This window comes from Genypterus blacodes, unplaced genomic scaffold (genome assembly GCF_046128005.1).
Source record: "Genypterus blacodes isolate CSIRO-AG114 ecotype Tasmania unplaced genomic scaffold, CSIRO-AGI_Gbla_v1 ptg000054l_1, whole genome shotgun sequence".
NCBI lineage: Eukaryota > Metazoa > Chordata > Actinopteri > Ophidiiformes > Ophidiidae > Genypterus > Genypterus blacodes.
Genome location: NW_027466866.1, coordinates 825,138 through 850,944, shown reverse-complemented (window position 1 = coordinate 850,944; position 25,807 = coordinate 825,138). Strand labels below are relative to the sequence as shown.

At 42.1% G+C, this 25,807-nt stretch overlaps 1 protein-coding gene across 2 annotated transcripts in view; it reads right to left on the bottom strand.

Annotated features, from left to right (window-relative positions):
• Window positions 1-13,134, bottom strand: part of negr1 (neuronal growth regulator 1) — a 106,101-nt gene extending 92,967 nt beyond the window's left edge. For both annotated transcript variants that reach the window (XM_076151314.1, XM_076151315.1), the window contains exon 1: window positions 12,746-13,134. In XM_076151314.1, coding sequence (XP_076007429.1) covers window positions 12,746-12,915 — 170 coding nt within the window. In that variant the 5' untranslated portion in view covers window positions 12,916-13,134. The remainder of the gene's footprint in view (window positions 1-12,745) is intronic.
• Window positions 13,135-25,807: the final 12,673 nt, after the last annotated feature.

Sequence of the window (25,807 nt, the reverse complement as noted above, 5' to 3'; positions counted from 1 at the left end):
CTGACAAATAACGTTGACACAAGTAGCTGCTCACAGATGACTTTACATTAACGGGAAAATACGAAGGATCCACATCTTTTCAAAATCCCAGTGATGTCATGACTTCATACCATAATGGAAATGCCACTGCGATAGCACACATCCATTCTCATTATGAAGGTATAATAACTCACTGGCCTTCAGAGATATCACCTTGTTTCAGGCATTTCCTCCCATTTCCTTCCTTAATGTCGCCAGCACTGTGACACACTGAGTCGGCCTTTTAAAGTCTTAAGAACATACTGGCAGTGAATCATACGTTCCAGAGAAACACAAACCTGAATCTCAGGAAAATCAGAGGAACATCTGCGGCAGTGGCAGCTTCAGAGACTGCAAACTTAATTTTCTTTGCATGGCCACATCAGCGTGTCAGGCAGAAGATGGCTGTTTATCAGTCATTTTATACATCAACTCCTCTGAGGGACTGTTTGAAAACAAGACAAATTTCAATCTGAGAGCAGTCATTTCCAGGATTACAAGTGTTTTGAGAACCACCTCCCACCCCCTCACATTGGTCTTGTAGGCTTGCAACACCCGATGCGGTGAAGCATCTGGTACAGATATTCCCTTAAGTGGGCCATTACATGTCAATAAATTCATACAACACAACTGTTCTTAGCTGTGATGGCAGCTATGCAACACAACAGCCACGTCGAACCTCACAATGTGCAGATTCTGCTTTTGAACTCGCTGAATAGCCCGGAGATGGCCTCGCACAAAAACAGACAGGATTATCCTTTCCAGGCTACCCATTAGCAACTGCGCTCGCGTAGTGAATATTCTAAAATGAAAGTGACACTTCCACTGTGCAGACAAGGAGGCGGTGGGGGCATTCTGTTCGAATCAAAGACGGTGCCTGAATTGAGGTTTGCGGTAGGGAGACACAGCCCACACACTCCCAGTGAAGACAACTATTTTTCAAGAGAAACCTGAAACTGATTGCATGCCTGAGGGGAGTTCTGCTACTCCTGTGTCAATGTGTGTGTCACAGCATGAGACGCAACCGTGTAGGTCTTAAATATAACATCTGGCAAAAACATTTTAGCATGACAGATTTGTTGTATCACCTACAACTACATACTGTATATTTTTGCTGCTCCTAGGTTTGGGGCGTTAATTAGCTCGGAGCTATAATCCTCTTCATAACGCTAACAGGGATCTCTAGTAAGTGTGATGGAGCTGAGATGATAGTTAAAATGATCACCTGGGAGAAATGCGATAGTGCTCATGATTCAAAAGCCTACAAATTAGCTCAGATGGAATAGGCGGATTTATTTTTACCATTCTCTGTGGGTTTTGAGACATCGGTAGCAGAAGAGTGCACTTCCTTCTGTTGCTAAAAACACAGCCTTGAGTTGCTGCTTATGTGTGTCCACGCACTAACACGTTTTAGCTTACAAACCATGTGTCTTCCCAAATGTTCACCAACCAGACCATAAAACTCTTAATAAAAAAGCTCAGTTTTTATTCATACATATAAACAGAGTAAATATCACATTGCTACAAGGTTGGCTGACTCAAATGGCACTTACACCAGGATAGATTTGTAAGGAAAGGGCACATCGTTAATTGGGTTTATTTAAAGGGATAAACCTTAACTTTTCGTGCATGGTCTACTTCAAGACAATGGCAGGAAGATGCAAGGAGAAGAGAGGAAACTTTGAATGCACAAGTCTTGTCACCACCACAGGTTCAGAAGATGGCATCTAGGTACGAAAAGAAAGCAGTCATCCACATACATCAACAAGAATATATGCAAGCTACTCCTTCACCCAAAGGAGAAGGAAGAGTAGAAAATCCTTGCTAGACCACCCTTGTTGGTTTACTACCCTACCAGCTCTGTTAGTATTCTGGTTTATTCTTGTACTGGTTCATTCAGCCTTGCCTTTGTCCTTTAACTCTGCCCATCTGTATGTGTTTGTGTTTGTGTGTGTGTAAGCAGTTCCAAACAAATTGCCCCAAGCGGGATAAATAAAGTTGCATTGACTTGAAAGCTGGGAGTTGTTGTTCGTCAACGTGCTTTCATTACCTCCTACTACCTTTAGATGTCAGTCACAAGAGGAAGAACACAAACCTCAGGATTATCGCTTTATGTTGTCACAGGAACACACTTGGCATTATTTAACATAGTGATTGGAACACAATTGAAAATGACCAGTTATTTAAGAACACCTCTGATGGAGCTTTGTGAAAAAAACAAACTATATAAGCTTCCCAAAAGCAGGCTTTACTGCTCTAATCTCTTCTAATAAAATGACGGGCTGTATATAAACAGACCAAAATGCTACAGAGAGAATGAAACGCACAATTTTTCCAGAGCAACTCGTCCATATCTTGATAGGGACAAAAGTGCTTTTGCTGTGGTTACTCTGCCCTTAAGATGCCATTAAAGCCCTCAAGGAAAGAGATAGGCAGAGACGGCGAAAGAATGGGAGGGGGAGAATCAGAGAGAGCGACAAAGAAGTGAGGAGAAATCAAAGCCCCTTTATGAATAGCAAAGAGCCCCCCCCCCCCCCCCCCACCTCCAATATCGAGTCTAAAATTGGAACCCTAATGACTGGCAGACTCAGAGATAAGTTGATGAATTCACTGTTCTACATTAGCACTGATTGAGTCAATTTGCCTTTCGTGGCTTGGTTGGGACAAAGCTTGACTAGTCTATTGATGTCAAAACTTTTTCTTCAGTGTTGCACTTAATCTGCTGTGTGTTTTGTTGTGGTGAAGAATTAAAACATAATTGTGTCGTTAATCCAAATCCTGACGGAAAATGTCCTCAATGAACACACACCCCTGCTGTTAACTGACACAAGTAAGGGACCTTTCCAAGAACACAACGCTACAACCTTTGTGACTGATTGTTCTGTTGTGTCTTCCCAGAAAATGGAAAGAGAACTGCTGTTTAACGGGATTACGCCATGACAACAAACCTCTTGATCCATCTTTGCAAAACAGTTAATACACTGTCTTGAATTAAACAGCAGAGTTTCCCCTATCTTTCAATAGCCTACGGGGTCGTTGCCGGGGAGACTTGCATAATGGTAGCAAATATATCTGCCGAGTTGATTCTCAAGGAGCATTTCACTCTTAATATGCGAGGGGTTTCCAAGAATGTTTCTCTAGAAATGCTGCCAGCCTTTAATCATGTGTGATTTCAATTAGCACGACTGCTTTACCTGGCTGTTAACGTTTTTGGACTGTGCCAAAATATCCCATTTGCGAAAGGCTGCCAATTAACAAGAAAATCCATCGTCACGTCTGGGAGAGCCCAGTCCTTGAAAGCTAGAACAGGAAGTCAGCTTTGGGCAACGTCTGGCTTGAAGACCCCAAGCACATTGAATGGCTGTACTCCACTGCTCATGGTTAGTTCCATCCATCCATTCCATCCTTCCCACAGATGGATTGTCAGTACACATGGATTTATATGCTATAGTTTTAACGATTAATAAGCCAGTTTAAAGGATGTGGAGGTGGCTTTGAAATATCTTTCCTTTGATGTTTATGGGAAACTGATTTGCCGCAGTGATTTAGTATGACACCATGTTTGACTTTTAAAGGATCTATTGCTTATATTCTGATCTATCTGTACCTCTACATGTCACCTCTAAACCCATAAATAGGGTGCACTGATTCATGCACCAGTTCAGTACCCTCAACCTGACTGGAATTTGTCTCAGGAGTACATTGTATAAAACAAATATCCAGTAAAACACATAGTACATGGTGTTCATCTTTCATTTGTTATGTATAAATTTAGAATGATATTAATGACATGTCACCAATGAGGCTTTTGTTAATCTCAGCGCAGCTCTGTTACTCTGATTTCTGACCCCAACAGAAGCAAAGGTAGCACTATACTGAGTTATACTGATATGCTCCACTGCCTCTTCCTCATTTTACTAATAATTACCAATGCAGGTTCACCAATTACTCTGCCCCAACAACATTTACAGCAGTCTTGAAATCCACACACTCATGCAGATGACACGGAGGGGAAAAAAACTGTGAACCTGCTTAGAGCAACTCCAATTAAAATTCTCTAGCCATGCCAACGCAAAAACCAAATGAATTATGACAATGGCCCCTTTAGCTACTGGAGTTTTAAATCAATTGTGAAAGACCAGCCATCATGAACATATTGTGAGCGAAGCAGAACAGCTAAATATTATAGTTGAATAGTTGTAAGGCTCCCTAATTTGAACTTGACTGACACTGGCAAACATAAGAAAGGTGATTAAAAAGGTTTTTTAACAAAACTTTTAGAGCAGTCTAATATTTGTGACTCACTGACAAAAGGCCACATCTAAATTGTGGGATTTATTCATTCATCATTAGAAATCAGGATGAAAAGCTGAAATACTGCATCCCCTGTTTGCAACTGCAGACAAACAACTATGCCAACAGTGCCACGACGGATTACGCATTTGACTTCAAAAAGTGTTTATCTGTTGTTGTTCTGACAGAGGCGGAGAGGAGAAAACCATCTATGGATATAAAAGCGGATTTGATCAAGGGTCAAGACGAGTCACTGAGAAACACAGAATTACTGATTACAAACAGACGGTGAGGAAGATGACCTCGTTTCACTGGAAACAGATGTACTGTATATAATCATAAGTTCCCCACTTCAAATACTTTTTTTATGATTTATGTCGCCTCTCATAAAAAGGTCTACTAATGTAAACTGAAGGTACGATAGTAATGTTGAATTTCATTAAAGGACAATAAAATACCCTCTACGAGAGATGAAACCCCTCTGGATTGTTATGATTCACTGAAGGGCATTGCTAACACGGCCACGTGTCAACGATTCTGATCTATTATTCTCACAGGATCAAACTAATGTTTACCCATGGTCCCTCTGGCCTGGACCCATGCTCGCACATAAAAATGCTGAATTGAATATAATGACAACGGCCTCTCTGTCCTGAGAGAATATCTCCCACGGTGATGATTCCTCTCTGTAAAGGCTACTAAATATCACTGGAAATAAGCCTAAAATATCTCGGAACAGATCATCTCACACTCGCTTGGTGTATACAGTATGGAGATTTTGATCGATCAAACCCTCCTCTGGTGGTGCGCATGATGGCTTGAATTTCAATATGATTAAATCAAAAACAAAACTGGACTCAGAAAATATGTGATAATGCCCACTGTAGAGGTTTTCATAGCGTCTGACGATTTCCCACGTTTTCCAAAAGGCTTATGAAAGGTTGTCGGGTTAAGGCCTTTTCCATGCTCAGCATACCAAGCAAAGTGTGCGTGTGTGTTGTGCCGCACTACAAACAGACTGGCCACTTCTGCACTTTTTTGTTTTAAGAAGCATCAGTCAGGGCTCACTCTCGCATCAGCAAGTCTGTCTGTAAACCCCAAAGCCCAAGACACCGCCGGCATAACGTTGGCTGGAGTGAGGAGGCACAGATGAGATTATGTAATGTTGTTGGAGCGGCACAACTAATTAACATGTAACACAAGGAGAGTCTGACTGATTGATTAAGGATTTTACTTGAAGGGGCTCTCAGGAATCAGTTCAGTCAATCCTTTGTGATAAAAGGCAGGAAATCATATGCTTACACATCCGAGTTATTTGTGAAAATGTGCAGCAGAGAAGCTTGCACAGAATTCGAATATAGAGTGCGGGGAAGTGGCTGCGATTCCAAAATATTCACCAGGACATGGCCAAACAAAAGTTGCAAGGAAAATAACGTGTTCGGAAATGTGCTTAGACTGATTCCTGAAACCAGAACAACACCCTCTGGTCAGCAGATTTTAACTTTAATTGTGAAATTGTCTTTGAGGAAGTAGCTGTTAGAAATCGCAAGGACAGCTGAGAAAGGCTGAAAGTGACCTCGGAGCATGTAGCAACAGTATGCCTAGAAGAAGGTGTTGTTTCAGAAGGTGTTACTGGGCACCTTTATTATCCATCCACTAACATTCATTTGGTTGAACATATTCACACTCAACAACAGCGAGTGTGAACTGTGGTAAGATTTAAAAAGGCTAAATTTGTTCAAAACTGTAGCTTTCACTCCATCCCTGTCAATGACGTCAAAATAAATCACACGCTCGCAGTTTTGGAGACGTGATCTTTCAAAACTCAATATCAAGCAACTTCATTTGCCCAAAATTGCACCAAAAGATAACCTGTTATTGCCTTTCCAGTCACTCTCTGGCAGGTTTAATTTTGAAGGCTTATAGCTTTTCTCACAACAAAAAGCACTCCTTTGAGACTTTCCTGTGGAATCATTGTAATTATGTGGATGCTTACAGCTGGGGAAAGGGTAAAAGCCCCATTTTCCGCCCTAAATCATTTTTATATTCCCTATAATTGTCTGATTCTAACAATATTAGTGAGATGCTTTAAAAGCTAGCATCGCATCCATTTCCAGCCAGGGATTTACCTTGAAAAAGCATTTCGATTTAGGCTTTAATTCACCAGAGCACTCAATCACTTTAGAGCTAATTGAAATATATTATAGATAATTTTTTAGAAAACTAAAATGGATCGACTTGCCTGAAAAATGATGACTGTGTCGTTGATGTAATCCATTTAGAAAAGGTTTACAGCTTGCAACTTTGCCTTTGGAATGTATGTTTGTCCCTGAAATTGATAACTGCATTAGGCTGCACACTATGACATGTGACTGGAAATCTCTTAAGATATCTTACATGTTGTTATTGAACATTTGTGACATAAATGCATATAGATCTGACTCCTGCTTGTAATGAGACTTTGATTTATTTCATTCAGTGACCCTTTATGTTAATTGGAAATGTAGCGCATGGGGGGAAAAAGACTGAAGGGTACACACATGTGAGATAATGTTGATTCAAACGGGAGACATACTGTATATTTATAGCTGGTAAGCTCTTTCAAATTGCCTGCGATAAAATAGCATTAAGTATACTTTGCCTGCATTTACTGACAATAAGAGGGCAGGGAATTAAATTGCGGGATATGTTTCTATGTTCATTCTATGGACCCAGACATGTCAAATTCTCGTAACGTACGCCTCAACGTAATAAAGCAAATGAAAATGCAGCAATGTGAAACATGCAAAAGGCTGTTACACGCAAGCATCAGTGTAAGTAACAGTCATAACACAAGTAAACGGTCAAGAAGTAGCATGAGATTATTTAGTATTGGTAGAAATGTGTGTAAATAAGGTTTAATCGTCCAACCACTCAGAGTTACAGTAATATCATAGTACATATTTGTTGTGTTTCAGTCAATCTGATGAATTCAATACACACAAAAATTCTCGTTTCAGCTCTGTTTCGGTTGGCATGAAAAAAAACCTGGTGTATTAATTTGTGACATGCTTGTCCAGCGACATGTTTACTTTGTCACTCATTCATTGTGTATTGGGAAAGCTACAGTAACGCACCGTTCAGAGGGCTTATCAGCATTTGTTTACTGGAATCTGCTGCCTGTGGTTCTTCCAGTGTTGGCAAAAGGAAACAATAGCAGGGTTTCCTCTGCCGCTACAAATGAAAGGCACGCTGCCCACTAATCTCAGGACCCCACTCAATAAATGGCCACTACCCCCGTCGACACTCACCTTCCGTCGGGAGCTGTATTCTGCTAATGAAAGTCGGCTGTTGCACTACCACATCCTCCTCCGCTATACTTGTTCATATTGTTTCTTTATATATTCACATATACCGTATATTCACTCCTCAGCTCCATTACCGTCCACTAATAACTTGAGTCCAGGGGAACAGCATGTTTTTGAGCTATAAAACCAAACTAAAAAGTGGTTAAAGACCCGATAAAGCTGCAGAGTTGGATGAGTCTCCATGGATTTGTTACAACGAGTGACCTTTTCACATTAATTGGAGTCACTGGACTCGATGTGAATATCAAAAATAACTATTTCATGTTTTGGTTGGGTATATTTGCAGTGAGGCAACTAAACTAGCACACATTCATATGGTTTATTGGTTCATGGAAGAGCCAACACAATTTGTTTTCTATTTTCCAACCAATTATGGATTGTTGTGTAAGTAAGGGTTGCTGTATCTAATCATAACAGTTGCATATTATATTAAATTGGCACAGAGATTTTGGTTTTTCACAGAGACACATACTAACTTTGTTTATATCCATCTAAAGTAAAATCTACTTTCAGAAAATTTTGTAAGAAAAAAAACCTTCAAAAAGTCACAAGAGGATTTCCGCTGTAAATATCATACAAAGGTTTGAATGCAGAAGGACACAAGGAGATCTTGAAGGAGGTGGTTGGAATGAGAGGATTCTGAGCCTCTGCTGTAGTCTGCCACTGTCAGAGGAATCACATCAATAGTAAAGTAAATGGATGCCAGAGTAATGAATGGGATGAATTCCTTAGTACAGCTCGCCTCCCTTGGGCAACAAGCGATAGACCGTATCTCAAGCAAGTGCACCTGCCTTTCACTGTACAGGGGGGGGTTAAAGGGATAGTTACCATTTAGTGGCATAAACTGGAGGGGATTCAAAGATACTGGCTGTGGCTGGCGTGTCCTGTGTTCAGACATGTCATGCCATGTGGTGACTGGTTCGTCCTAAATGCATAAAAGGACCGAGGCAATAAAACGAAGACATTTCAAGTCTTTTCAGAATTCCTTGTTCACATATAGAGGTCAATTAAAATCAAATCACATATATCGTAACCGTCCTAATTACCTCATTATCACTGTGTAAAAAGCCTGTATTACTACATTATTGTATCTCATACGATGGGTTCTCGGCGCACAAGAATATTATGAAAGACAAGTAAAATTATGCCGACCGATGGGTGTAAAACTTGATCCTGCAGCTTGGAGACCGTGATGAAGAACGAGGACAGTGAAACAGAGCAATATTGTTCTGACAGCAACACTGATTGCATTAAACATACGGCGCCGACAACAGGCAAGAGAATTTTGGCATTTAATTAGCAGTGACACATTCAAGTGTGGCCCCCCCAGATGTGTTATAAAAAGGTAAAACAGGTTTTCTCTAAATGAATGCACGGGACTGCAGATATTTGGCAGATAACTGACGTGTTGAGAGCATCCACAGTGTATCTGCTACATCTCCTACCAAGCTGTTCTTAAAAACACTCTCGCTTTTACCACAACTGGCAGTGGCCTAATTAAAAAAGTGCTGAAATGCACAAAGGAAAGATGGTGCTTCTCAGGCCACGGTTATGGTGTGTGTTAAGGAGATAAAGTGAACAACTCCTTCTTAAAACTGAGTCCTGTGGAGTTTAAACAGTCACTTAATATTCCTGTATTCTGTCTTAAGAGCATCTGTGCCGGCGGTGGAGACACCAGGGCCATTTAAGCTAGATGTTGTCTCTGGCACAAGTGCTTATAGCAAATGTCAAGACCTTTCATAGCAACAATAATGACACAGTTGAGGAAAATGATACATGGCACCCTTTCTTTGCCCCGGACAAGGCAAGAAAACACCGCTCAGTACAATCATGCACGGCCAGGAAAGATTTTCATCAACTGGCCTTTTGACATGAGGCAATGATTTTAGATTTATACGAATACCAGACTTTCCAAGTAGTGACAGGTCAATTTTGCACCATTACAGAGAATAAGGCCTGTGGCACGGACCTTATTTTGCAGCTGAGGGCCAGCTGTCAAACTAAATAACAAAAAATAAGCCAGGATCATTGTCTTATTCCCGGCGTGTGGAGCCTTGTTGGCTGCTTTTTTTTTTTTAACCTTGTTCCTATTTTCTACATTTGTACGATGTATAGTACAGCTTTTTGAAACGTTATCTGTACATGTTATCTAGTACTTGACATCTGATACAGGTTTGGCAGCGAAAACAGACAAAGGATAGTTGTAGAAAGAAACAGAGATGCGAGATATAAAAGCCCTACGCAAACTTTGAGAGAAGAAGCTAAACCTGCATCCGTGAGGGGACATAACCTGTGCTTAAGATTGCTGTCTACTTGATCACAGCTGCTTATCCGCTAGGAAGAGGCTGCCACTGGTATCTTGTGTTGCTTGACAGCCCAGGGAGCTGTCTTCTCATTTAAATGTCCCCTCAAATTCTTAGCCAGATGATATGTTTACTGGAGAGATGTATTCAACAAAAAACCCAGTGACACCAAAACTGTAATTGGAGGGAAGGAAAGTGGGGTGCAGCTGCAGTTAACGGCCTGTTTCCAATGCCAGCTCAAAGATTTTGAACTGCTTGAATATGCAGCCCGTATGCCAATTATGTGCAGCATATGTGCTAATCTATACATGAGAAGCACATACTGGCTGAATATGTTGACCCTGTGAATGTGTCTCCACTGGCAACTCCCTCCACATACAGGGGCCTTTTGTGAAACGATGAAAAGGACAAAATTGTGAAAATGGCAAAGCTTTTAGGTCAGCAAGATTAAAAAGGGACAAGATACACATTCATTCCAAAAAGCACAAACGCTTTAATGGATATGGAGCCATCGTCCAACATAAATCAGGGATGCAAGGAGGACACACCGGACTGTTGAAGAGGTGAGGGGGAAATGAGCATAGGACGGTGGACACACCTCTCGGGAGCCATTCCATAATCCAGAGGCGGTGAGTAATTATCTGCTTCTGGGTTTTGTCACAATTTGAGCATGCTCACATTTTTTTGCAGCCAGTCAGCTTTAGGGAAGAAGAAAATTGCCCTCTAATAGTCTGCGTTTGACAGTAAAGAATCTCAACAAACAGGCACTGTTTTCTGCACTGGGGTCCATAAAAGAGACGCTTCATGCTTTCATGTCTGCCTCTCAAACCAAAGGCAGAGGGAAGAACGGAGGAAGAGACAGATAAGTTAGGCAATTAATGTGCCAAGAGACGGCAGGACTATATCAGCTATTTGGTGGCAGCTATGTTTTGCAATTAGATGCAAACCAGAGAGGGAAGCAGAGCAGAATAAGTGGTTTACAATCACCATTAGGTCAACAGGGCTCAGCATAGCAAAGTGATAATGTAACAATGGCTGGATTCATGACACAAGAATGAGAAAACACAGCATTTCAAAGCAGACCCAAGGAAAGCTCAGTGCTGCATAACCCACAATTTAGCTGTGAGAACCCCTCAAACGAGCGCATCTCGCATCTTGGTCCCCCCCCCATCTATGTCCTGGATTTCTACTTGGTATTTATGGCGGCGAGAGATGCCTTATTTAGGGTGTGGGCGGCAACATGTTTATGGAGCTGATTCATGGCATAGGGATAATCTCTTGTCCAATAAAACCGACGGGATTCGGGCACAGCTTCCACTGCCGATCATAGCCGAGCCGGATTGACACCACAGAATTAGACGCCTTCTCTAGAGAGACTGTCAGAGGTGTAAGTCTCTTTGATGGGACAGCTCTCAGACAGGAAATGGTAAAGAAAGAAGAAAACAGCGAGCACCCTGATGCTGTCGCTGAAGCACCCAAACATTCCAACCTATTTATATGACGCTCCTCTCGTGTCACGCAAACAGGATACGACAATGACTAAGACCTGGGCTGACTTTAAACTTTGAACAGTTGGCAGCTCTGTTCTGTATTCAAGTCCCCACCCGGGCATCTCTGAGTCAACATCTACACAATTCATATTCAGATAGGGCAGTGTCAACCCCCCACCTCCACACCCTGACACCAACTCCCCACCACCTCAGTCTTTACTCCCGAGCTATCAAAGTGGATATTTGACATTGGCGGAACAAGATTTTAATCAAAGCACTGCCAAGATTTCACATACTTGATTAGTGTCACACCAACTGTCTTCCGAGATCAGACTTTAGAGACACCAGAGCAGATTCTCACCAGAAGCATTCAATGGTCTTTTAGCAAGTGTTTGGTCATTTATATTGCACTATATTGATTATTTTGGATCAGGGTTCTCAGTATGGCACAAGCAAATGGGGGGAAAACGTCGCTGTCACACCCCCGGGATCCGGTCCAAACCACGCCCGTGACACTCTCATTTAAGCCGTAAAACGGGCAGGTAGCGCCGGGCAGAGTACGTGATGCTGAGGGTGATGGCGAGAAAGCGTCATGGCCACAAAAGTCGTCGCATCTTTGATTTTCAGCCCTTCCAGCTCCAGAGCGGCCACATACTGTACACACACACACACACACACACACACACACTCTTCACCCCCAACGTTTTGAAACTGCGACATCACGCTATGCAGTCGTCAAACTAGGGAATTAGCACTGAAAAACAACAGTGTCACGACTGTTACGGACTTCTTTGCAGCATTTCCGAAGTAGAAGAAGAAAGAAGAAAAAGCGCGGTCAAAATGACAACGTTAGCGATACTGTGCAAAACAAGATGCCGCCCCGCATTTTAAATAAGCTGTCAAATCTTAAACAGAACTAACAACACCGCACGTCGTGAGTCCTGTTAGTTGGTACAAAGAAGAAGGGGAAAGTGTGTTAAAAGTTTGCCCCGTCAAGAAGCAGCTCCGGCCGGGCTACAGCATCCTGCGTAGGGGGGTCCGCCGCTGCACTTGCTGCCCCCCTACCGGCGCAAACAAGGACGGGATGGAGGGGAAACGAGCCATTGTGTGCGTTTATCGTGCTCACAACAACCAGTATAATAAAAAGTAGTTTAACGTGAAAGTAGTCGAATCCCTGCGAGCGAAGAGTGGCTGAATTCGGCCCCCGGAGGATGGCAGCACAACTCCGGCGGCGTGAGTGAGTGGAAAGCGAGTGGAAGTGGAAGTTGTTTGCGGGGTGTTTGTTTGTCTTTACCTCAGCAGCGCCGTGTCGCCTTGCCGGCTCACCACACTTTCCACCGTAGAGTAGCCCACAGTTTGTCCGGCGGGCAAACAGGACGGCAGGAAGCAGCACAGACCGAGGATGATCGCAGTGAGCCACTGACCGGAGACACAAGCATCCTGCACCGCGATCATTATGTCCATCACAGCTTGGGGGTTTTGTTGTCGTTTCACCCTGATGTTAGCGTGAAGAAAAGGGGGGAAAAGGGGGAAGAAAAAGAAGCCTTTGACACGCAAAACACGACGCGGTATGTCCACCTCGCCTCGGAGCCAGTAAAGAGACGCTTGTTCGGCCGCGGTAGTTTCCCCAGGTTGGTGTTGTTTCGCTGGATGCGGAGCCCGCTGTGAGGAAGTGTACTCTCCAGTGGCTCGCACACCATCTAGTGAGGAAATGCGATGCAAAATGGGAGCAGACCTAGAAGCAGACAACCCCCAGGCTCTGATCCTGTTGCCATGCGGCCGTTTCCCGGGCAACCCTGTTCCCAGTTGCTTGTGATGGAGCAGTAAAACCGGTAGGTATTGATACAATCCAACATAACCCGGGAGCAATTACAGATATCGACCGGAGAACCACCCCCTATCTATCCCGCACACACACATACACACATGAAGAAATACAACACAAATTGAGATTTTTTTGTTTCATAAATGGGGCTAAGTGGCGTTAGTGAAGCAGGAAAACTAACTCGTTTTACACACATAACTAACTATATAAACCCCGTGAATCATCCAGTCATTTCATAAGAGGGCAAGTAATCCCACAAAGTACAATTAACAAGTCCGCCCGGAGTTAATCCCTATAATCTTTATATAAATATCTTGGGAAATAAGTGATTTTTCATTAAGGTAACCTGCAGCAGAATTTAAGCACACACACACACACACAGCATGAGAGACACACACACACACACACACACACACACAGGGGACTTGCAAAGTTTGTTTTAGAGCAGTAGCCCCTCTGCATTATGCTGCTCTAAGCCTTTTGACTTAGCCTACATAAGGCTTCCAACAGCAGGCTGTGGAGGCGTCACCGTGGAACTGACATACATTTCTCTGAGGTGACATTGCTGTGTCCCACCCCCCCTAAGCTGTTGAGGATGAGACATGACTCATTATATCTGATGAACAAAATCAGGAGAACGTCCCCGTGGATTTGCATAGATTATAAAACCCTGAATCAACCAGTCAGCTTATTTCACAGGGGGAATTTGTGCCAAAATTGAAAAAGCACCTATTTAAGATTTCAGTCATCGTTGTCACTGTGGGTATACTCAAAATTTATAATCAATACCACATTGAGTCACCCCAGCTATTTAAGTCTCTGTTTAAGTAGAAAGTATTGTATTTACATATACACGTTTGAATAATTTTACATTTCCCTGCTTCATTCTCTTGGTATGTCGGCATTATTTTTTTCACGTTTGGGATCAATTCAGTTTCATGTCATGTTATCTTCCAATCTTATCTCACGGACCAGAAAGCCATGATTGCAATCAGCGATGTTATCAAAATGCACTGTGTGGAGCTACTCTACTGGAAGACAGTGATTGTGAACTCCTGAAAAAGTTTTCATTCAACAGCATTGCATTGCCTGAAGGAGAAGGAGAAGAAGAACCATGACCTTACAAATTCAACCCGGGCCCAATGAGAGCTGCTTTTCCATTTTTGGGTATTATTTATGTCTGGGGATAAATTGTGTATCACTGTGGTATGACAGAGCAGGAGTTGAGAGCAGCTCTTGCATACTGGCCAGTCTGTTACAGAGAGCCTCGTTTGCAGACGTCACCTCGGTGGAACTGGAATCCACAGCTACTGTTCCGTGACCAGTGGAATTAAAAGAGGGGTTCATCTTGTTGCAAACACAATTCTAATTTACATAGCTGAAGCTCCCTCTGCTGTTAATAGCTGTGATAATTTCATTCATACTTAGTCGTCGCCGAGTTCCTTCCATAAAGGTGTTTCAGCACGAGTGTGTAAGATATTTTCCGTCCCTTGTCAGTTACAGCAATGGATGTTTTTTTTCTTCCGAGCCCTTCAAATTACCTCAGAAAATGTACCTTCCCATGCATGAAAGCTATAATTACAATGACTCCATTTAGTGTTAGTGCGCCGTGCTGAGGGGAGAGAAGAATGGCAGCCTCTAATATTCAACTCATAATAACCTCAGGAATTATGAACAAGATGAAAGAGATCAGGCACCGGACTATCAGAACGTCTGAGCTGTTTTGAGTAATGGATACCTCAGACATTTTCTTCCCCCTCCGAGCTTTCATAACCAGCCATCTTTTGAAAGCCAGAGTGGAATTAATGCACAGACTAACGCTTTCATTCAATGTAAATGAATTGACACAACAAAATTGACCATTTTCCTCTGAACAAGATGTCTCCCTGATGGATTTATACTATCCACTCAATGTGCAGCACTAAAAATGTAGTTTTTGACCCGATTTCATGCGGTCGATGTAGAAGATTCAGACAGGGATTCTGCATGTTTCTTCCTTATTTTGACTGAAGAGCAACTGCCAGAACATTTCACTCAGGTATATTTAGCTTTATTGCACTAATTTAACATCGGTAATGCAGCATATTGAAAGCTATTGTTTGCTGAAGTAGTTAAGTGCACGGTCATTTTTCTGTAATAGTGATTTGCCTGGCTATTATGATAATGGATTGCTTCCAGCCGAGACGTGTGTCAATCGATCACAACAAACATCGGACTACGAACGCTGAGCAGTTGGTCCTAAATGGATCCCTGAGCACAGGCCTATCTGGTTTTATGGGATTATACCAAGATTCAGTAGTGTATATTAATTGTGCCTTCATGTTAGACATAAGGAAGATTGATATCACTTCCAAAGTGACACATTTTAGTTACAAAATGAAATACTTTCCATACTTAAGCTTGATGACAGATTTCAAGAAACAAATTCAGCTTTTTCAGTGTAACCAAAAATTATGCAATTAATACTTTCAACATCACTGGAGCGAGTCAGAAAGCATTTTCTTAGCCCTTCCGCCACTCAGCAACTAATGATGATGTTCATTAACAAACAATAAATCCCTCTCTTATAAATCCTCAGAATATGGATTTACTTACTGTATCTGTGTCCAAGAATGGGATTTTAATACTCTTACTTTTGTTCCTTTTGTTCGAAAACTGCCACTTGTATGAGTGGAGAATAATATGATACAATTCTTCAAGCTGTCAAAGTCCAAACGCACATTCATAACGTAGATGTGGGCGGACAAAGCAAAATTTAAACTGAAGTGAGTTTGATGTATGTAGCCCTCAAGCATTGATTTATTTTGAGCTTCTCCTCTCCTCGCCTTTCCTGTACTGCCCATGAGGGACAAAACCTACAGCACTCAAGAGTCATACCAGATTTGTACTTCCTGACAGAACCTACCATACTTCATACATGCCTGATTGTTCATAAAGCTCTCCTGCATCATTAAACATAGCGAACAAGTGGTTCTTTATCCCCTGGAGTGGTGTTTACAACGTGTTTGTTCCTGGATGTGCAACACAGTCACACAAGCAACATTTACAAGAAAAAAGGAGGCATGAAGCGTTCGTCTTGTTCCAACATTTGCAATAATACGCAATGCTGAGATGTTACTGCCCTCTTTGTACGATGGAGTATACTGTAGTTCCTTGTTACTTGCCATCGCTTAAATGTGGAGCAGCTGTCTGGAACAGTTGAGTGCCCAGTTGGCACAACACAGAGTGGTCCACGGTGTACCAGTTCCGCTTTAGGCTACATAATAATGAGACTCTGTGAAGGAAAAATAGATGAAGCCACAGATGATACCGCCATAACACAATACTGATCATTTTCAGATCTCAAGCTGTCTAGAGTATCATCCTTAATAGTGCAATGTGACAAAGAGCAGGTTGGTTTTGACCTTCGAGGACATTCCACTTGCATGCATTTTTCTCCTACTGACTGTGTTTTATCTCACTGTGTGTGCTAATAAAATGTGTTTACGACAACAGGTAAAATGGGAAATGTTGTTTCTGAGACGAAACAGTTCATAAAGTGTTACTTTAGAGGATGTGGCCAGAGTTGAGTGGAAGGAAATTACAGTTCTTCCCACTGACAAACGCTCTGCTCGACTCCGAGGACTCCATACATTGTATAGTCGAATACGTCCAGGACTTGAGCCGAACCTAATGATGGTTGAAACTGCGACTGCAATCAGCTGAGACCTGTCATGCCACAATTAATCGGTTGTTCATATGATGTAGATTAAGTCCCGCATTGTTTAAAGCTGCTCTAAAGGGCCCATGATATATAATTCATACAGAGCCGCGTTTGAGCTGAACAGTCCTCTCGACGGTGCTGCTCTTTACTTTTGCTTTGTTGGTTGCAGTGCCATCTCTGTTGTAGCACTTTTCACACAATACACGCGTTGGTTACTATTTAATGAGATATAATAACCCAGAGGACGTTCTTTACTGTTATTACATTATCAGCGCTGCCAAGGTACTCAGACCTCTCCTGTGAAGTCGCTGTATTGTTCATTATTACAGTGAAGAGGGTCCTTTAAGGTACCATCACTGTGGTGTCTAAAGTCATTTTTAGTATTCATTGACTTTGTCTTTCATCTGTTCCTCTGCCAGACCTGCTAACAAATGAGGCCTCAGAAACAACAGGGTTTGTGCAAGAGGTATGTTATATATAGCAAATTAAACTGTCTCCCGTGTAAGGTGTGGAGTTCTTTAGGTTCCTCCCTAAGTGGGCCTTTGTAACAATAAAATTACCACCTTCAGAACAGATATTGTTGTAAAACTGACAACCTCTATACTCAGGTCCTCGGGAGGCAGGTAACGAATACATTTATCTGTACTCCATCCTTGGATCTTTAGTAAAATTAGCACTGAGAGTGACTCCTCCACATGCTATCTTTATAAAGCTCTAACTGTTCTTAACAGTGTCTTAAACTTTCACAGTGTCAGATAATGTCCTGAAAATTATAAACACGTCCCTTGAGGCCGGGGTTTTAATGACTCTTTAAACCCTTGTTGTTGTTGTTAAGTCTCCTTAAGAAAGTAGACAAAGAGGTTCTTTATAGGCGGTATCAAGTATTTGTTTTATAGGCAAGATGCAAGAAGAAGCCTTTAAAGAAGTTAACAGCTCTTTCAATGAAAACCAAAACCATACTCTGCCAGACTCAATTCCAATGCTGATGAGGTTCCAGGTCTGTTTTTTTTTACAACTTAGTTTTGCATTTTTAATCGATCACAACTTTCTTATAAATCTCTTGTACAAATGGATGGACTGTTCCATTAAGTTTGTTTCATTACTATGGGATAATTTAATGTTAGCCCTAATGTCTATAAGTACCTAAAGCTCTCATGAGTCTGTGTTGTTTGTGCTCCTCATGCCATCAGACAACATAATGCCCGTTTCTATTGGTAAACTGGACACACCGTTAAATAAACCAAAGAGCCAAATTATACAAATGCCTGAAGGTCACACAGCTGGTGCTGGCAAGTTTGAACCTTCTGCTGTTTCTCCACATACTGAGTCTGTGCTCCCAATTCATTCAAACCTTTTGAGTTTTCCCCAGTCTTGTCCCTAAATAAACGCGTAATGTTGTTTTGTTGTTGAAACATCAAAGCCACTAAACCCTGTAGGAACAGCATCTCCCGTCATGTGAGACGGGGTGCAGTACACAGCATCAGTGCAGTGTGTGACTGGCTGTCTGCAGTCACTAACTGGATGAGTAATAACTATCTAAAGCTCAGTGAAGGCGAGACAGAAATACTTGTGCTTTAGCTCAAGGCTAAAACAGATGCACTCTTGAAAGCACTTGATCTCTGACTTCCCAGCATAAAAGAAGATGTTACAAATCTACTGTAAGTTTGATCTGAGACTGAGATTTTAAAAACACACATCAGCACAGTGACCAAAGCAGAACACGTGTCATCACAGTGTAGTGGTAAGAAATATGAGCCTGTAGTGGCGACAACACAATCACGATACAGAGACTGAGCCGATCATTTTGAAACTAAAGAAAATAAGCTTCAAAATAAGCTTCTCATAAAGTTTAAATGTGCTTATATTACTTATAATCTTAATATTATTAATTACATTAATAGTACATAATCCTTATCAGTGATTATGAAATGTGCTATTGTCATACACACACTGCATATGGGACATACAGTATAAGATAGATCATTGCTGCTGTGTGAAGGTTTCAGGTAGTTAATCAAGTGGACAAAACTCTGCTCCACTCTGCTCAAACGATTATGTTTGAGTCCCTGCCTTCAAAATGTCTATGCTCCATTTTGATCTCTCAACCATCATTCCACATGTCTGTTCTTCTGTGTATCAAGTATGCTTGTACATCAACATATACACACGCACACAAACATGCATGTGGTGTAGCTGAAGGTCTCTTAAAGAATGAAATAACTATGAAGTTACTTATTTTTGAAGTCAGCAAACTGCGTAAATAAAAAACCCACCCACTGAGAACCCCCCCGCCCCAACAGGAAGGGCACGCTGACTCTCAGCCCCTCACTGTTTTCCAATACTATTAAAATCATTTGAAGTGAACACACGCCAGGAAGAGATGAATATGGGAAGACAGTTGTAAATGGAATATTCAAACCCTTTTTTTTGAGGATCTTGTTGACAACCGTCTGACTTCATCCTTAATCATTTTGAGTTAAATTTAGTTTTGTGTTGGGGGAGAAAGTCATCATGAGAAAGTCATTTGTGATCGAATGTGGGCTACTTGTTATAGGCAGAGCAGTGACTTAGTTTGATCAAAACTATTACACTCCTAAGTTTGGTAGTCTGGTACTTTTGGAGGAGGGCGGGGACTTTACAGGTGGGTTTCCTCCGTATGTTCTAGTTTCCTCCTACAGTCCAAAAACATGCCGGGTCAGGTAAAATGGAAATTCTAAACTGCACCAGGTGTTAGTGTGTGTGTGTGTGTAGTAGCCCTGCAACAGACTGCCAACCTGTCCTACATTTTGCCCAGCGCCAGCAGGAATAGGCTCCGTTCCAAAAAGACTCTGAATGGAACTCACTATACAGCTTAATCGTGTCTTATTTTTCATCTTGTGGTCATAGATTTAAATTTTAGTATCTAAATAGAATTTCACTTTCAATTTACAACAAATGCAGCCTTCCCTTTTTTTCCGCCAGAATGCAATAAAAGACCGTAAATGTCAATCTTACGTCCAAATTTAATTTGTTCTGAATACCCTTTGATATTTACCAAGAGAAATTAATTCAGCTTAGGTTGATTTGCTTTTTTTATCTACAATTAATCTTAACACCAGGCAGTGACCTTTTAAAGTATTCCAAACAACCACCAAGGTCATTCAAGATAATCATTTAATATTGAATACATTTTGGGGCGGCATCTAATTTAAAGTGGAATCAAACACCAGCTAAGGTGAGACCTTTATAGCCTAGCTTACCTCTGTACTGATTTCTTTGGAAAAAAAGATGTTACTTTGGCTATGTTATTACAAAATTAATTTAGCCTTTGATCAGGTTCAAATGGAAAATAGCTGCGATAAGGCTAAAATGATTCAAATGAGGGAGAGGAAATATTAGTTGCCAGTTGGTGATTTGTCTTACTCCAGACCAAGCGGGTAAAGATAAGTGTGGCAGAACAGAGAGCTGGTGAAAGCTTGTACACAGCTGAAATGAAAGTTTCTGAAAGATGAACGACATCTTGCAGTGGCTTGAAACGATTCCATCTTGGCAGCGGGTGTGGTCAAGGCGAATGTACAAGTACGAGTTGAAACTAAGCGAGGGAGGAAAGAAAGAAGTGCCTGCGGACTAATTAGACAATTTATTCAGCCATGTGTTTTCAGCCTCACCCTTTGGAATGTGTACCGCCAAACATTCACGGGCTACGCTACAGCCTGCTCCCTTTTTTGGGTGTGAAAGTGTGACCTTCACACCAGAGGAGACAAAGTTAATTTTACATCTCATTGAGAGTTGCCTTTCAGAGGTGCACAGCTCCCCTGCAGACAGCTGTCATGGAAAACTGGGATCTTCATCGCAGGGTTTAATCTGTCTGACCTTCTGGCACGGGGAAATAGATTACCTACCACACCATCAAAGCCCCCCCTCACTAACTACCTGCACTGCCACATGCATACCAACGAGGCCATCACACTCACTGTGCTGGTTTGGCCCTTCTGTGTACATCATTAGCCATATTTGTTTTGTGTCAATGAGGGAGCTGGTGGGTAACCGCAAATGTAAACGAATTTGTGCAAAATTCGAAATCCATCACAAAATGTATTAGCAGAGAATGAGAGTGACTTGCAACCTATTGTTTTTTATCACTTTAATAAGTTGAGATGCACCGCAATGCATGTCAGATTTACAGTGGATAAGCACCAGTGTGACCTCAAATGATATCTCAGTGGATCATAACAAACTATTCCAACGAGCAGCAATGAATAAACAATCAAACATGCTGTCTCATGTAATAACAGGGGGGGGGAAAATCTAATTGAAAAACATTCCCGATCACCTTGTTTGCCCAGGATGACAAAGCGCTATCAGCCTTGTGCCCATTAACAAATGATGAACTATTGGGAGGAATAAGGAGAGGAATGAGCAAACGATGTGATTAAATTGCTCAGGAAACGGCACCTAATGCTTTAAACTTCCTTACATGTCGAGTGTAGCGCACACATAAAAAAATAAAAAAATCAACCTCAGGAGAACTAGTGATATGCCAAAGCTTTGCCGGGGATAAAGAAGCCTGAGGGTATCGTGAATGCCTCTCAAAAGTGCAGCACTGACTCCAAATTGGATGAGCCTTACATTCACGACAAGCGTATAAAAATCCAATTTATTCCACCGCTATCGGCCCCCGTGCATCCTTTATTGGCAGGCTGACCCGACATGGCCAAAGACAAGCACGCCTACAGCATGTTGTTTACCCCCTTTGCATTTAAGTGTCGCAGCGGATTAACCGTTGGAGTTCTATGTCGCCTATACGCCCCTGTGTTCACCCTTCACTTGAGAGTGATAAAAATCCTCAGGCAACTATTCAGCAACACTGACGGAGAGACGGAACAGGGGACGCTTGACATACAACGGCGCAAATAACTTCTTCCAAACTCCAGAGATCCGAATCCTGCTTTGTTACCCCAGTTGCTCTGTGGTCACAAATGTAGTTTTCACATTGTTTTGACGCTTTCATTTCCCTGTGGTTGACAACCCGTCTAACCCTCGGCAGGATGGCGAGGATAGAGGTGAACCTGTCAGTGTGAAATGAAATGCTCTCTCTCTCCTGAGGGACGCCGCCGCTCTATGTGGCACACCACTCAAGGAGAAATAACAATGTGGTGTGTGCGGATTTGAGGGGCAACCCGGGTCAAAGCGTGGATGTTTGACTGAGAGGTTAAGATTGTATCGGTACATGGAGAAAATACTGTAAAAACATAATCACGGAGGGGCTTTATGTCTGATCAGTGATATCTCAGCCTCCACGAGCAAGGACGCCGAGATTTAATGAGCTTTTTAAATGATTGAGATCTTTGCTCCTGATGAGAGGAACTTTAATAAGTTTCCTTTTCATCTCCTCCACAGATGCCTTTCTCACCCATGACTTGCACTTTTCTTCTGGCGCCTGTAGATATTATTATTCTCCAGGTCAAAGATGCTTGAAAGGTCGATCTATCGTGTCGCACTGTGTAGCGACGTCATTTTATTCTACCCGCTCGTGTTGTTCACGGGTCACAAGGGACCTGAGCGTATCCCAGGAGCAGCGCTCACTGGATGAGAGGCAGGGTAAGCTCCACAGGGGTCGCCTCACATCACAGAGCAAACACGCTCACACACACACAGTTACACAGGCAAATGTATTCAGTCTCACGTTCACACCTATGAGAGATTAAGAGGTTCCGCCAATTCATCAAGCCTGCATGTGTTTGGACTGCGGCAGGGAAGCGGTGCACCCAAAAGAAACTCACACACGCCCAGGGTGAACATGCAAAGTGCACGCAGGGAGAAAGGCCCCAGGCACTGATTAAGCTTTCCAAACCACCAACCTGACCATTTCTAAAGGTATGCAGTACCTGAACCTAATATATTATTCTGAAACACACCGACTCCAGTAGTTTCTCTGCTTAGCTGAATTTAACTTCTTTGATTTGCGCTATGAATACGTTTGTAAGAGTAGATGACACCTTCAAAATCTTTGATGATAACACATTTTGGTAGGTGAGGACTTCATTTAAAGCGCTGCTCAGCTTTCACACTGAACTTACTCTAAATTCAGGCAGTAATCTAGGATTTTCATCTCTCCAGCCGTGCAGTTTGCAACGTTCCGGCACACTTTGCTGAAATGAGGAGCCGTCCTTATCTGAACGTTCACGCTTCTTCTGGATACCATTATTTCAAGTCTTTCTGTCCTCACCGTCAGCCTTTTCTGTTGCCTAAGGCAATTATATCTTTAATTGAACCTGTTCACTGTTTAATTGGACACTCTTTTCTCATCATATAACATTATTCGCAATTTAATAGATATTTTTGAACTCTTTCAGGCACATAAAGGCCCCCTCAGAATTATCCAGCCACCTGCCTGGGAGAGGCGTAGTCAAATGTTCGGTTGAAAAAAAAAAACGAAGTCGTATGAAAGTATCTGCTTTTGCCGATTTTAATAGGGACACATTTAAGGTTATGACATTTTGTGTCCGTCAGTTGGAGCTACATTTCCTTCTGCTGGAAACACACAGCACACTTGAAAGGGGAGAGAAGTTTAGCTTCAAAGCGCGGAATTCAGAAATGTATTTATACACCACTGAATATGGAGCAATCTGCCGTATCAATAGATGAATGATGAGGACATGATTGATCCTTCATTGTGACGATTTTGGATGGCGCGCGTTCTCCTTCACAGGGAGCTCAGATGACTCAGAATGAGCTGCAGAAGAAGAACTCCTGGAGCAGATGGAGGTTTGGCGTTTTATTTTAAGTGTACTTCACTGCTTGCTTGCTTCCCTATTTACGCCTCCTTCAAGGCCTTTGTCAAACATACACTCTCCTTATCTAATCTCTCTGCTGCTACTGCGTTCTATCCAGAGACAATGTAAACATCATCTTAGAATGCGCAACATCCCCTGTATTGTGCCTGAACCTCAGCTGGATACATATTCATATTCATAATTCTGCTTGCATGTATTTACAAAGGAAAACAATGGAGTGACAGCTTTAGTTCAGCAGAAAGGAAAACCTTAATTTCATAGCCTTTCTGTCTTTCATCAGTTGGCAAACAATATGACAGAGAGGAGGGAGGGTGAAGAAGAAAAGGAAAACACACAAAAGTCACACATACTGTAGCTCAATACTGTCTCAGACTTCTCAGTCGCCTTCTGGCATTAGCAGCGACTTCACGCGACACCTTTAGTTCAATGTTTCAGACGGCTTATTTGCTTTGACGAAAGAGATTTTCTAGTGAAAGCAGGGATTCTAGTTTCTGATAAAGTCAGTATTAAAGTATTTGGAGAGAGGGAATTGTGATAAGGTCGGATGATGGTCAAATCAGTTTCGAGGTATTAAAAATCAAATTGTATTGCCACCTGCAGTTTATCCAGTTTCATTTGAAGTCAAATTTCACTGCTTCTTGTTGAACACAGCCAAGATACTTGACATAAGTAAATATTTTAGGAAAATAATGGATTTGAGGCAAATATTTGGCTTCAGTTTATTCGTCTATATAAATCCAAGAGGTTCACTACATACATAAGTAATAACATGAAAATGGAAAGGTATCTCCTCATCAGCGATACTTATTGTTTATTCTTGGCCAAAAGCAATTTGCCCAATGTAAGCATCTAATAAATAATGGCGGCGCGGCCTCTGCTCGGGCTATATCCCCACAATATGAAGGCAATTTGTAGTAGAGGGATTCAAGAGTATGTGAGGCCAAAGGAAATCAATAAGAAAGGGAGAGCGTAATGATAGAGCTTCTAAAAAAGTCCAGCAGTGCGTCGTCGAGGGCCTCTGCCTCCACTGACTATGAGCGACAACACATTAAATGAAAAGTAGCATTTGTATTCTGCACATAAAGTGTGATACAGTGCAGGTAAAGCCTGTCCGCTCACCTAAATCAGTGTGGAACATGCCAATGATTAATATCATCTCTGGTCAGGAGATACCGATTTTTACCTCAAAACATCCGAAATTGCCTTTGGTTGTGTTTTGGGGGGAGCATGTGTGTGTTTGTGTGTATGCATGGTTTCATCTGGGTTATGTATCCAGGGCAGCTCTGACCGATGTTCTCTTGTAGATGTAATTTATCGCCTGTGTATCATCAACACAACTGCTACTTTCTCGCTCTGAGGTGATTTGGCAACAGGAGGGGCCCGCAGTGTGGAGACAGATCTGGAACCACAGTTGGTTTATGTACAGTACACAGCAAACACACCGCACACTGTACACCCGGCTCGTTTGGTGCCTAAATTAGTATTATTATCTAAATTATGAAGCGTTTAGCCCCAAGATTGGTTCGTTTGCGCATGTGCAAGCACCGCAATCGCACTCGGACCGGAATCAAACCAACCGCTCCACGGAGATAATGACAACAACTCACTTCCTGTGCCGTATATTCTCTGAAAACGAGTTCGCTGATAATGTCTACAGGCTCATACATATGGTAAATATCTAACCAATCTTACCTGGTGCGTCTTCAGGAGAGAAGTTGTTGTTGAACCCGTCGTTGTTTACCTCCATCTTCTCGTGCGGGTGACTAGCTACAAATGCGCCAATCACGCGCATTTGTGATGTTTGTGATTTAATGCAGGCGAAGAAGAAGAAATCTTGTTCCAGGTAAGAGGTTCACTTCCCGCTCAATTCTGACCAATCAGAACAAGCGGCAAGTCCACACAATTTTGGCCCACATATTGTTTGTAAACAATATTCCCGAATCGGAACAAAGCATAAGTTTGAATACAGATTCTAGAAAAAATATCCACACTATTAGATTTTCGGTGGCAAGTTGGGTTTTGTTGACTTTTCAAACAGATGCTCAAACTTTG